The sequence below is a fragment of the Eucyclogobius newberryi genome, unplaced genomic scaffold (assembly GCF_026437365.1).
Source record: "Eucyclogobius newberryi isolate DKJ021-1_F unplaced genomic scaffold, fEucNew1.0.hap1 SCAF_2, whole genome shotgun sequence".
Classification (NCBI taxonomy): domain Eukaryota; kingdom Metazoa; phylum Chordata; class Actinopteri; order Gobiiformes; family Gobiidae; genus Eucyclogobius; species Eucyclogobius newberryi.
In genome coordinates this window covers 21330976-21344632 of record NW_027315834.1, presented here as the reverse complement: position 1 = coordinate 21344632, position 13657 = coordinate 21330976, and the positions used below count along the sequence as shown (strand labels likewise).

The following is a 13657-nucleotide window of genomic DNA, read 5'->3' as shown; positions in this document are numbered from 1 at the left end:
TTTTATTTTTTTAACTTTAATTCCATTGCACGGTTTGATCATGTTTGTCACGTCAGGCTGATGTCGCGTCTCCTATAGAGACTTTATGGCATAACTGTGTAATCAGTGTGACTAACGCAGATGCGAATAGCATTGAGCTTTCACAGGCCTCAACTGTGTTTTCTGGCCTTGTAGGAACGAAGACCTTAAAGAGATGTTGGAGAGCAACAAGGAGTCGCTTAAATTGGAGGCCATGAAGAGGATTGTCGGGGTGAGTGCAGAAGGAAAATCTGATTTATTAGCCGACATTCTGCTTTTAATGTAAAAGCTTTTTTCTTCACTTTATGTCTGATCAAGTCCTCTTTTCTGTTTGTTTTTCAGTTGATTGCCAAGGGAAAAAATGCATCCGAGTTGTTTCCAGCTGTTGTGAAGAACGTCGCGAGTAAAAACATTGAGGTACAAAATTAAAAGCGGCGCGAAAACCAACTTCTGTGATGTTTGTAATAATGATTTGATTTCTGTGCCGAAAAACATGAGCTCGTCTTTGCAGGACACAAAAAAATCTCTTTAAAAGTAAACCATATTTCTGGAGGGCGTTTTATCTCCTAGGGATTGTGAATATTGATTAGAGGCAGCAGCATATTTGGGTGGAGCGAGGGGCAGCATGTGAACAGGAGGCCTTGCGCTGAGACTGTGAGTAAGGCATGCATCCAAAGTAGCTCGTGGCAGGGGAGGGGAAGCAGGTGGGTGGGTGTAATTGTACAAGAAAGCCCACAGTCACGTCCCCTCTCCCTCCCCGCTCACACCAGCTGCTAAGGTACCGCTACATCCAGGCTCATGTTTTCTCACTTGCCACCTTTTTCCACTCTTCACTTGCAGTTTATTGAGAATAGCTTTCCATTCTTATATGTATTACTCCAATGTACAGGCGAGCCACTGCGATACTTCAATTAAGGCTGCACGACTTGGGATGGGGGGAAATATCACGTTTTCTAACCATCAAAGTTCCCATTTTGAACGTGTCCAGGAGAGTGGACAAGCCAGTAAAGGAATCAAATGTATTTAAAAACATATTGTACAGATCCAAACAGAGAAAGACAGTTTTTTGTTGGAAGAATCTGTGGTGCTTAAAAATTGAGCCGCAAAGATTTTGAACTTTAACACTGTTTTTAATAAACACATTAGAGCAAACGCATCATGAACATTGTTAAAAACAGTCCTGTGATAAATGTGTGTTTAAGGCTAAATTGCAGCACAAATATTCTTTGTCAGTCTGGTATCCGTTATGTTCCGTTTTAAATTCTCTTCAATAAAATAAGTGAAGATGCATTTATTTTAGCAGTAAGTTCAAGGCTCTGCATTTGTCATTCCAACATGCGAGAAAACAACTTGACAGAACAAAATGTGTCCCTCAAGGCCCAGTGGTGCTTTAAAAGTGTTTATTTACCATTGTTTTTCTTTCACAGTTAAAGAAGCTGGTTTATGTTTATCTGGTGCGATACGCTGAGGAGCAGCAGGATCTTGCTTTGCTGTCGATCAGCACCTTCCAGCGAGCCCTTAAGGTAATGTTTTCTGTTCCTCTGCGCATTTTTATGGAATAATTTAACCTCACATCCTATATTTACCTATTTATGCTAGGATCCAAACCAATTTATCCGGGCCAGCGCGTTAAGAGTTCTGTCCAGCGTCCGTGTTCCCATAATTGTTCCTATTATGATGCTGGCAATCAAAGAAGCTGCCAGTGACCTATCTCCATATGTCAGAAAAACCTCAGCTCATGCAATTCAGAAACTTTACAGGTGAGACTTTTGTGTATTTATTTGGGACGTTGTATGTTACGTGAAGTTACATTACATGAGTTATTATAAAGAACACGTATTGTCACACACACGATGCATCGCCTGTACCCAAACCTGCAATTATACTGCACACGTTTGTCAAAACATCTTCCCACTTTTGTGTTTTCTTTGACTATTTGTTTTTGTTTTTCAAGCCTTGACCCAGACCAAAAAGAGCAGCTGATCGAAGTAATTGAAAAACTACTGAAAGACAAAAGCACTGTAAGTATCTGAACAGCAAACTGCTTTTCCTCTCGTGCTGGTAAAAGCAAACCACTTGAGGGCGCTCCAGACAAGCTATAGCGCTTTTAGCCCCAGATCCCCACAGCTTATTCCACAATGCCATGGTTTGTTAACACCCACTTAAAACCACACATCTCAGATGCTCCTGGTTAAGGGTTCATCTAAAGGGAATTTTCACACTAAAGCTTGATTTTCTGAAGGCCAACGTCACTTTTTCAAACAGAAAAAACACAAAAGAGGTTAGGTTTGTCTATATCTTATGTTTAAGTGGATCAGTAATGCCATTCCAGTAATGTAAAGTTCTTAGAAATCACATGAATTCAAGGGTTAAATGCATAAACAAAACAAGGGAGTCCAAGGGACTGTCCCATGAATTAATGCGTTGCATATTTAGTCTGAGATATTAATGAAGACAGATGACTTTTCCCTGTAGGGGCCATATGATGCTGGAGAAGGGGAGAGGGCACTGTAAGAACACACTCGAGCGTTTACCCTTCTTGAGAAATAAATGTGAGAGATGGGCAACTGCTTTTACTTCTTATTTACAGTTATGTACAAAAATCACAAATGCTTGAATTGTCATGATGCTGCTGTTGTCCATTATTGGAAAACAATCTGTTGGAAATTTGAAAGGTGTAAACACAGATAATTGATTAAATGGCCACAACTATTATTTGATGATAATTAAACTTTTTATTTTTATTTAATTTAAAGCTCTTCAGTTTTATTACAGACGACCTTGAGCATATTAGTTATCTCTGAAATAAAGTGAAGTGCATGCATCGTTTACAACTTAGCAATTATGTAGCTACTTTTAGATAAATATTAAGTGAAAAGCTAATGAGCTGCTGTCAGCCCGCTTCCTTTGCTGAAGGAAACATTTGGTTATTGTCCCCATCTGTGCAGTAGAGCCAGGCCTTGGTGACATTTACCTTTTACAGATGTGCTGTTTGGTTAAATGGCTGTGACACATGGGGCTTGCATATAGGCAGGATGGTTTAAGAGAAAATGGGAAAGCCTGATGACAGAGACAACATAGGAGTTTGTGCAGCTGTTTTACTGTGATGGATCTATTATCCAGCCATTACAAGATAAATGATCGATTCTGCCCGGCGTCCCCCTCCTGCACCTCCTGCAAAATTGAAATGAGAACAGAAGGGAGGAGCAGGGGCGGAGGGTACTATGATTAGAGGCTAGGTGAGATGCCCATTAATTTAACCGAGCAGGAGAGGAGGAGTGCCGTGAGTGAACGGAGGATAGGCCGACCTCACACCAGGCCATCAATCAAAAAGGCACACGTTGTCTCTGGCGTGATGACCCAGCAATCTCTGCCTCTCTGGCACCCTAATTAGAATTCATAGCAAAATAGATGCAAGGAAACGGTTTGGGCCCTTCATAATTTTAAAGGAAATTTATTGTTATTAGAAGAACCATTTGCTTAGTGTGATTTTTCCATTACTGTCTTGTCACACAGGGTAGATAATATGGTCGAGGAGGAGGAGGTGTATGAACTCTATAGATTGGGGTGTCAGTTTTGTTGATGGTGCATGTAGTTTACCTTGGAGCTGTGTCTAATGGAGGAAGTTGGGAGAGAATGCACAAAGCCCCTCAGGATGCCCGAGCTGCAGGTACATTGCGGTCTGTAATAGCATCAGAGGCACCAAGGTAAAAAATGGTAATCAGAACACAACGTTTTTGTGTCTGTTTGAGCGGGTAATATTCCAAACCACTTATGAGTATTGCTGCTAACCAGGTTTTATTCATCAAATTAAACAATTATTTGTGTTGATAGTTGTGAACAGTTTTTGTCAAAACATAAAAACAGATACAAAGACCTTTCTGAAAGGTTAAAAGTACCTGAGTGGTACTAAATTGAAATTAATTGTTTTATAATTACATTGATTATGAAAATGACATCACATTTGGTAATGTGTTTGTAACTTAGCCTGTAAATTTGATCTGAATTCATCCTCAATCACTTAGTTAGATCACAGTTAAGTAATTTGAAAACATGCATAAACTGTTAGACACCTCTCAAACCCCACAGTGTAATTAACGGCTACTTCTCTTACTGCACCCCCACTGAGCATGTTAATGGTGTGTGTACATAAATATAATATACAATGTGTATGTTTTGCATGTATCAGTGGCTCTGCGGCTGAGATAAACTTCCTGCCGAGTTTGTGTCTTGCATTTCAAATACACACTCTTGCAGGTGCACACACAATCAATGCACACTCATGACAATACTGATGGTAAATGCACAGGGTTCCCACAGGTCCACTGGGGGCCAGAAAGCTTTAATTGAGAAGACCAGATTCGGCTCCCATTCTCCTCCTCTTCACCCTCGCCTGCCTGTGATAATGCTGTTTGCATATTAATGCACTGCCATGTCACTCACTCAGTCTGCAGTCAGTCTGTGCGGAGGGGGTTTGCTACAGCCAAATGGGTTTTTCCTTCAACCAATAAAACACACTTGATTATTGGCTCTCTGAGGTGCTCCATCCTCCGTGTCCTCTTTTCCCTTTGAATTGAACGTAAAATGAGTTTTGTTCTAGAGAAAATATAATTGAAGGATTGAGAAGCAAATTCCATTGATGGATTTCTTTCACATTGTTGAATCAAATTAATTAGTACAAATTCAAAGTAAAACCCTTTCCATTTAATTATCAACTAACTGCTTGAATGATGAATAGTGTGTATTGTAATCAAAGTTGCAAATTGGTACTGTGTTTTCTTCCAAGTGTTTTAGACCAAGGGTCATATCAGTTACAGCTTGATTTCTCCCGAGGCTATGTATATTTTATCTTGTGTGGGTGATAAAGTATTGTTGGCTTTGTTTAGGAAAAAAATCATTGTCAACTTTTCTCTCTGTTGATCCTGTCTTTCATTAGCTCGTGGCAGGTAGCGTGGTAATGGCTTTTGAGGAAGTGTGTCCAGACCGCATTGATCTCATACATAAAAACTACAGAAAGCTGTGTAACCTGCTGGTCGATGTGGAGGAGTGGGGTCAGGTTGTCATTATTTCTATGCTGACCCGATATGCCCGAACACAGTTTACCAGCCCCTGGAAGGAGGTGAGGCAATCAGTTTTTAACTTATTGATCATATTTGGTCATTCTTGGGTTTGTCGTGCGCTACATCTTTGTCACTGTCCAATAGACTATTTTCTACTCTTTCAGGGTGCTCTTGATGAAAATAGTGAGACGGCCTTTTATGAGTCAGATTCTGAGAAGAACCAGACTGAGACCAAAATGTACATTATGGACCCTGATCACAGGCTGCTGCTGAGGAACACCAAGCCCTTACTGCAGAGCCGAAACACAGCTGTGAGTGGCTTATATGCACAGAAAAAGCAGTAGATGTGGTACAAACATAATTGAGAACACTGTTGTCCCTATACTTTCTAGTTAAAACACCCTGTGGGCTTATACTGCTTTTACAGTTTGAAAATGTCGTGGTTTGGAATCATTTTTGCAGGTAGTGATGTCTGTTGCCCAACTGTATTGGCATTTGGCCCCCAAACATGAAGTCTGTGTCGTCACAAAGTCTCTGGTTCGACTTTTGAGGAGTCACAGGTAAATTTGATTTATTTTAAGTTTCTCTTTGATTTCATGGTGTTTACTTTAGCATTAAATGTGTATTTTTTATTTTATTTTGAGCACTATATGTATGCTTTTGCAGAGAGGTGCAGTTCATTGTGCTACAGAATATTGCCACAATGTCGATCCAGAGGAAAGTAAGTTCTGATGTGCATGAAAAAACTGTTACTCACTTGATATTTGAGTAATCATATTTATGTCCTTAGGGAATGTTTGAGCCTTTTATGAAAAGTTTTTATGTGAGGTCCACTGATCCGACTCATATTAAAACACTAAAGGTAAAGTACTTAATTTAATACTTTATTCAGTGGGTGGCAAATACAATGTACTTAACAATTTTCTTTTTTAGCTTGAAATTCTGACCAACCTAGCCAACGAGGCCAACATTTCAATCATTTTGAGGGAGTTTCAGGTCTTTATCATGATTCTATATTTTGGTTAACCTTTTTATTTGCATGCCGAATGTATGAAAATTGTATGCTTTTGTAATTTAAAGACTTATGTGAAGAGCCAGGACAAGGATTTTGCTGCAGCCACCATTCAGGCCATTGGCAGATGTGCCACCAACATATCTGAGGTAGCAGACACTTGTCTAAATGGTCTAGTGCTGCTGCTTTCGAACAGAGATGGTAAATGCTTTTGATATCCACCAAGAGGTTTAGATGAGTCCCCTTTACCATGATCTTAATCTGTTTGGTTTTGCAGAGACCGTTGTAGCTGAGAGTGTGGTGGTGATCAAGAAGTTACTGCAGACACAACCGACCCAGCATAGTGAGATCATTAAGCACATGGCCAAGCTTTTTGACAACATCACGGTACGGTTTAGCCCGTTCTAGTCAAAACTATTACTATATCCACTTATTCTTACATAAATGAGAGATGGAACTGTATTTTTTGGGCCTCAATAGTTATCACATGTCATTCTCTCAGCACTAGTGGGGACATTTTGGTATTTGCTATAGTATTTTTTGTAGTTTGATGTGATTTGACTCATCATAGATAATAAACTACTTAAGTGTCTAAATTCAGTATAAAGTACTTTTCATTATATTATTTATTTATATATATATATATATATATATATATATATATATATATATATCTCGATCGATCGCTCTTCAAAAATGTGTTATTGTGACAGTCCTCGCTTTTTTCATGTTATATTTTATGACACAAAATAATAACTTGTTTACTGGTACGCAGGTTCCCATGGCCCGTGCCAGTATCCTCTGGCTAATGGGAGAGTATTGTGAGAAAGTGCCAAAGATCGCTCCGGATGTACTTCGCAAAATGGCAAAGTCTTTCACTGCCGAAGAAGACATTGTTAAGCTGCAAATTGTGAATCTCGCGGCCAAACTCTACCTTACCAACTCCAAGCAGGTGATAAACCTTATTAAATTGCATATGTTTCACTTGCAAGATTGTGTTATTATATTAAATGGGCATTATATGATTGTGATGTTGTAATGGTTACTGCTTGTGATCCCAAAGTCATTTAAATTGCATTAGGTGATAGTGGCCCTAGAGACAGGTTTATGATGCTACATATTGTCTCCTCATTGAGTTCTTTATTACGTTTGCCGCTCCCTTTAATGTGTTACTGGGCATAGATGAACAGTAGTACAATTCCTGCTTTTTGTATTGTGATTCCAAGATAAGAAAAATCTCCTGTAACGCTTAATTTCAACTAGTTTTATAAATCATGCTGACTCAAAGTATTCTGCTTAAAGGAGTAATGTTCTTCCCTCTTCAGACAAAGTTGCTGACCCAGTACATCCTTAACCTGGGCAAATACGACCAAAACTACGATATCAGAGACCGGACGCGCTTCATCAGACAGCTGATTGTTCCCAGTGAAAAAAGCAGTGTGTTGAATAAGTATGCCCGTCGAATCCTGCTCGCTTCAAAACCAGCCCCAGTCCTTGAATCTACCTTCAAAGGTACTTAACCTAAATACAACTTAAATATATCTTTCTCCTCTTTTCTTACTTTGTTTTTAGGTGTTTTTTGTACATAATGGGGTGTATTGTTTTTCTATCTAAAAGATATTGTCTATTCTCTTACGTCCGGTGGAATATTGGCTTTATTATTCAGCTGTGACTGTCTGAAGGGCAGTCAGGTCAAACACTCTTAACCAGAACTAATCAGATGGATAAATTACTGGGTATTACTAATCTTTTTCTTATGCATATAAAGAAAAAGAAAAAACCCCACATCCTTCTGCGACTGGTCTTTGACTAAAGGGATGGAAACAGCGTAGCAGCGCTAACGCTCAAAAGCTGTGCCACACATTGAATGGTTATGAGGGAGTTTTAACCAACCCTGTCAATCTTAATATTCAGTGTTTTTCTCTTTCGTTTCCTCAGAATATTTTTTTTAGAACCCATAGATACAGAACTCTTTATTTTCACACACTGGTAGACTTTAATGTCCATGACCATGACTATAGCAGTTGCACCTACATTATTTCAGTTCAAAAATGCTACTCAACGTTTCTCTGAGTGGCAGAATTATGAGAAGCACCACTGATAAAATCAGTGGTACAATCATCATTTATTTTTTTCTTCTTTTTCTCATTTCTGCCCGTGGAGCTTTTGTTTTTCTCAAACTATTTTTCCAGGGCAAAATGTAAAGTGAAAGTAGTTTCTCGTTGTTGTTGCGACAGTGAGCCTAGCTAATGTTAGCTTGTTAGCTCGTTAGCAACAACAGATGGCAATTTGGAACAGTTCAACTGCCGCATAACTGTTAATTTCTTCAACAAACGGACTCAAATACTTCTTATTTAAGGAGAGAAAGATAATTCAACATTTGTATGATCCAAATTCTGTATCAGTGATAAATGTGAGCGTAGCTGCACTTTTGTTTATCTGCTTTCTACAAAGCAGCGTTGTAGACATTTACAGCATCTTACAGCAGGGGTCCCCAACCACCGGACCATCTACTACCGGTTGTCAGACCAATGTTACCTATGTTTTACAATGTATTATGATTTTTGTTTTATGTCCCAATATTCTATATGTGTTTTACCATGGAAATATAGAGCAGGTTAATCGGATAAACGGCAAACATAAGTAATATTGCCGGTCCTTGTGAGGAAAAAAGTTGGAGATCGCAGTCTTACTGGACTCTCCTGTGTTTTTGCCACTGATAAAACTCAGAACGCTGTTTGTTTTCTTTAGATCGAGACAGATTCCAGCTTGGTACTCTTTCACACAGCCTCAACATCAAAGCTGCTGGATACCAGGAGCTCAATGACTGGCCGACGATAGCACCTGATGCATCTGTAAGAAATGTGGAGGTCATTGAACCAGTAAGTAATTGACTAAATAAAAATTGACTGTTTATTCAGAAACAATAATTTTAAAACGGCACGTGTTTCTTTACTGACATTTTCTGTAGGTGAATGAATTTGTGCCAAAGGTTGGAAAGTCAAAACAACTCAAGTCTGAGAAGTTTTACTCTGATGAGGAAAGCGACAAAGAAAAAGGATCTGAAAGTAGCAGTAGTGAAGAGAGTAGCAGCAGTAGTACTGAAGGTGTTATTTTAAGTCTTTAAGTGTCAGTTCGTCTTTGAGTTTTTACACCCACATAATGTCCTTGTTGCATTTAATTAATCAACAATCTATTATTTTGTTATTTTCTCTTCAGATTCAGATGAGGAAAGTGAAGAAGAAAGCAGCAAAAGTTCCAGTGAGTTGGAAAATACGTCGAGTGAAACTGAACAAAACTCTAGTGACTCTGAGTCCGAGCCAAAATATAATAAGCCTAAAAAACCACAGCAGAGGAAGACAAAGACAGCTGCTGCTCAGAGGTATGTCTGTAACTGCTGTTGTTTAGTTGCCACTGTCTCATGACCAATTACTGACAAAAAATCATGTCCAGAGGTTCTCTTTTTTTCTTTTTATTCTTACCTTCATGGAAGTTGAAGCTGATCATAATAAATGCCTTTTTTCTAACCCTTTTTCTAAAAAATAATTCTAACATACAATTGTAAGGAATGCTTGTCACATTCTTTAGAAATGTGCTAATACCATAAATGATGTAATGTCTATAGTAGGACTTGAGCAATGTAGTGTTTTGCAATATATTGTTGTACGGTTTTGTTGTATCAGAAACCATGCATTGCAGTACTTTAATACATCTTGTATATATAAAGCTGCAGTGCTTCACTGCTTTCACAGTTATAGTGGCATGATCAAATACTGTTTGTACAGATGTGTTTGTGACTAAGTCACAGACAAATCCAGTGTTGCCATCGCTAATATCAGCTTTGCTGCTGATTTATTAAAAAAGTGAAGACCCCAGCCATTTATTTACATTTGCACTTTTACTTCTCTTATGCATTTAATTTGAATTAATTCAGGACAAATTATTGCAGTTCCTCATATTACTGAACCTTATTACTTAATGACTCTTAGAAAATGATGCGGTCACAGTCCCCCTCATGATAACGTTGTATTCTACAAATATAACCCTATAAATAAGATCTGTAGCTTAAACCTTTGACCCCAGCGCCCTTCCGGGTGCGTAAAAGACAGATCATGATCCTTTCTGTTTGTATTTTTAATAGACAACACAGGACAGCTTATATTTGTATATATACAAAGTACACCTTTATTTAATATCTCTAATGCAAGTGATTTATTCCAGAAAGAAAATAAAAAATACCAAAAAAGTTAAATGATAAATTACAAAGTCTCAGAATAAAGTCAAAGACATTTCTATGCACCATTTTTGTTGAATTTTAAAGGGAAGTACCAAACTAATGATGGGATTTTCATTTACTAGACCAGGTCACTCTCCAAGGCATGTTGTACTTATACATTTTATAAAGCATCATGTAATTATGAGTCACCATTATATTATATCACATGACCTCTGTTCAAGTGCTAATACAAATGCTTTATCATTGAAATGTGTCACAAACAAAGCCTTTCTCCAACTTGCACTCACATAGAGACCGACCCTCAGACTGAACAGTGCAGCTATCCCTGGTGTAAGTTCCATTAGGAAGCTAATCAGAGAGAATTTTCCTCCAGTAGCGTAACCCACATTTACATGGCTAATGGATAATGACTTTTGATTGGTCATTTAATAGGCTGGTGTTAGCAGTGAATGAGATTTGAGTCATTACCTCTGAATATGCTCACACACTCTTTTACACACCGGCAAATTCAGTTTCTTACGCACTCTCCTTCATTTGCTTATGGTCACACAAAGCACACACAGAAACTAGGTACATTCTGTGTGTGACAGGCCGCGGGCTGACCCTGTTCTCTCCATTAGAGAATATAATTAGAGCAGCTCACCCCAGTGCTCAAACACACACACACATAGAGGCAGTAATTAGGCAGCTCACCCCAGTGCTTCCACAACAAACACAGCATAATGCCCTCATTATGGCCCAGTCATTTCAGGCAGGGCCTAATCAGGGCCACAGTGATTTATATCACTTTTTCCTGTTCACAGCAAATGAAATCTGTAGGCCAAATTAATACTGGCTTTTCATCATCGCCCAAGTTAAAAAGCCAGTTACCGTCACAATTCCGCTCATTAATTTAACGGCTGTGAATTGCAGGCAGGAGGAGTAAACACTCATTATAGGAACAAATTGAAGAGGGATGAAGCAAGTGAAAGAGAGAGGCGAAAGATGGTCGACATCTTTTTGTTTTTGTGCAACAAACAGTTTGGCTGTGCGCCTTATTTTTACATTTCCACTCAAATTTTCCCAATTTAGCAATAATATTTTCCATTTTGTCACATACAGTATAAACCATGTATATTGAGCTAAATTTTGTGTTTCTTTCAGTGATTCTGATGAAAATGGGAATGGACCTGTAGCTCAGGCCAGCAGCTCCTCAGTGGAGAGTTCTTCAGGCTCAGAGACAGATTCAGAGGACTCTGAACCAGATGAAGACATGAAACCAGCACAAATTAACACAAACGGCATTAAAGCCAAATCCAAGGTAAGATCTTTTATATCTTTTATAATAAATATAAAGATCTAATTAGATGTCATGTTCTTATTGGTAAATTGGTGATAAACAATAATAAAGTACAAGAAGCCATAAGGAAAGGGTCATAGTGCTGTTATGGTAGTTGTCAGTTTAGTCTCATCTTCCTTATAACATCTCCACACACAAAAACATCCACTTCTCATTCTTATTCTAAATGCAACATGAAAACGGCAATAGATTGCTTTGTTTGTTAAAGCACCATCCTTTTGCTTTTTTGACATTTAATATTCGCTTTATTCTTTTGCTTCCTTGGTTTTCTAGACAGTGAAATTCTCATTTCCCACACTTTGCTGTTTGGTGACGGCAAATGACACATGCATTCCTTTGCAGCTTTTCAAACCCATTTGCACAAAGAGGGCTTTGACTATGTTACCTAAATCAATCTGGGGCCTGATTCAGTGACACAGCTCTTTTTTCTTCTCTGCTCGTTGCTGTTGGTGTAACGGATTCAACTGTTATGCATTTGAGCTGGGTCTTTCTTGGTTAGGGCCGTCTGGGAAAATGGATGGAAGGCTTTGTAATATTCACATCAAGTCAACCTCTGACAAGCCAAACCTATTCCCCGAAGCCATTAATCATTAATCATTACCCCATTTTTTTTAGGTTCAAGTAAAGCCCAAGAAAGAAGGGTCGTTACTGGATCTAGATGACTGTGAGTCTTTGGCATTTTACTTTTTACATATTTATATCACATTGTTCTTTTGACTTTCAATTTATTCTTAGACTTGATTATAATATAGTGTTTTTTCTTAGTCTCACAGACGGCCACAAACGCACCACAGCCCCCGGTGGTCTCCCAGAGCCTCCTCTCAGACCTGGAGGGACTGTCTCTGTCCAACATCTCCTCTTCCGTGCAGGTTGGTCTATATCTTTGTCTGTTAGTCCACATGAGCCTCACGACCACATTTCCACCATCAGCTTCTTTTCCTTTTGTGCTATGCTGAAGGTCTGACAGTGATTGTCTGCTGTAACTGCTCAGTAAGATGGTAAAATAAGCCCCTGTCCCTTGTGGAACATTTCTGGCCCAGACACCTACTATTGACCTATTCTACCTCATTATATTTATAGCCAGACTGGTGCAATTGCCCTGCTTGTTTCCTGTATCTCTCATATTTTGTCCCATCCACTGTCCGATGCTTTTTCACACCTTGAACTCTATTTCTGCTTCATCTATAAGTCCTTCTGCTCAGTTTGTCTCATCTCTCTTCTGCTCTGTCACTTCCCATCTCTTTTTGTCAGACCCTGTGTCCCCTGTGCCTCACTTTTGTGTATATCTGATGGTTGACCTTTCTTAGTATGACGGCTCCTTTCGCTGCTCAGAATCCTTTTATTGTGTCTCTCCTCTGTCCCTTGGGAACAAAATGTCCAGACCATTTGTTGTTTTGTGTCTATTTTGTGTCTTACAAAATAGTTGACATTATTTGGCAGGAAAATTGATAGAAGTATGACTTCACACATCATAAAAGACAATCTCAATAGTAGTTTTATGTCTATGCTTTTTATCCCTTTGATTGTTACACAAAATATGTCAATGTGATAACTTTATTTACTATATTTACTATCTCTGCTAGTCTATTATTGCCCATTGCACTTCATTATTAAAGCTAGTCACACCCGACTTTATTAGTGTACATTCCCCCTAGAAATTATTCTGTAAAACCAGCAATTTGTGACAAAAGTAGACCACTGCACGCTGTCTGCATCTAATAAGTTGGAGCCATAAGTAGCTCTAGGATTGACTGGTTTTGTCCCCCCACCATTGCTTTGCTCTAAATCTGTGCAAGTGCCCAAAATGTCACAAATATTAACAGTTTATTAACAATGGAAAAGGTTTGTCAGAGCTCGGAATCTGATAACACACCTCCTCCCATAAAAAATCTAAGCACTTGTTGATCAGCATCATTGGATTCACTTGAGTAAGTGGCACTGATCAAAATGTGTCTTTAAAATGCAATTATTGTCTAGAGGTAATCATGATT

The 13657-nt window shown here is 38.7% G+C and overlaps 1 protein-coding gene across 2 annotated transcripts in view; it reads left to right on the top strand.

Annotated features, from left to right (window-relative positions):
- ap3b1a (adaptor related protein complex 3 subunit beta 1a) overlaps positions 1 to 13657 on the top strand; it is a 36718-nt gene that overhangs the window by 3874 nt on the left and 19187 nt on the right. For both annotated transcript variants that reach the window (XM_072454393.1, XM_072454392.1), the window contains exons 2-22: positions 175 to 250; positions 361 to 435; positions 1446 to 1541; positions 1618 to 1778; positions 1973 to 2039; positions 4955 to 5137; positions 5243 to 5389; positions 5541 to 5638; positions 5745 to 5799; positions 5869 to 5940; positions 6012 to 6074; positions 6159 to 6291; positions 6368 to 6477; positions 6866 to 7042; positions 7416 to 7602; positions 8842 to 8972; positions 9062 to 9197; positions 9310 to 9472; positions 11471 to 11627; positions 12282 to 12330; positions 12432 to 12535. In XM_072454393.1, coding sequence (XP_072310494.1) covers positions 175 to 250; positions 361 to 435; positions 1446 to 1541; positions 1618 to 1778; positions 1973 to 2039; positions 4955 to 5137; positions 5243 to 5389; positions 5541 to 5638; positions 5745 to 5799; positions 5869 to 5940; positions 6012 to 6074; positions 6159 to 6291; positions 6368 to 6477; positions 6866 to 7042; positions 7416 to 7602; positions 8842 to 8972; positions 9062 to 9197; positions 9310 to 9472; positions 11471 to 11627; positions 12282 to 12330; positions 12432 to 12535 — 2440 coding nt within the window. The remainder of the gene's footprint in view (positions 1 to 174; positions 251 to 360; positions 436 to 1445; positions 1542 to 1617; positions 1779 to 1972; positions 2040 to 4954; positions 5138 to 5242; positions 5390 to 5540; positions 5639 to 5744; positions 5800 to 5868; positions 5941 to 6011; positions 6075 to 6158; positions 6292 to 6367; positions 6478 to 6865; positions 7043 to 7415; positions 7603 to 8841; positions 8973 to 9061; positions 9198 to 9309; positions 9473 to 11470; positions 11628 to 12281; positions 12331 to 12431; positions 12536 to 13657) is intronic.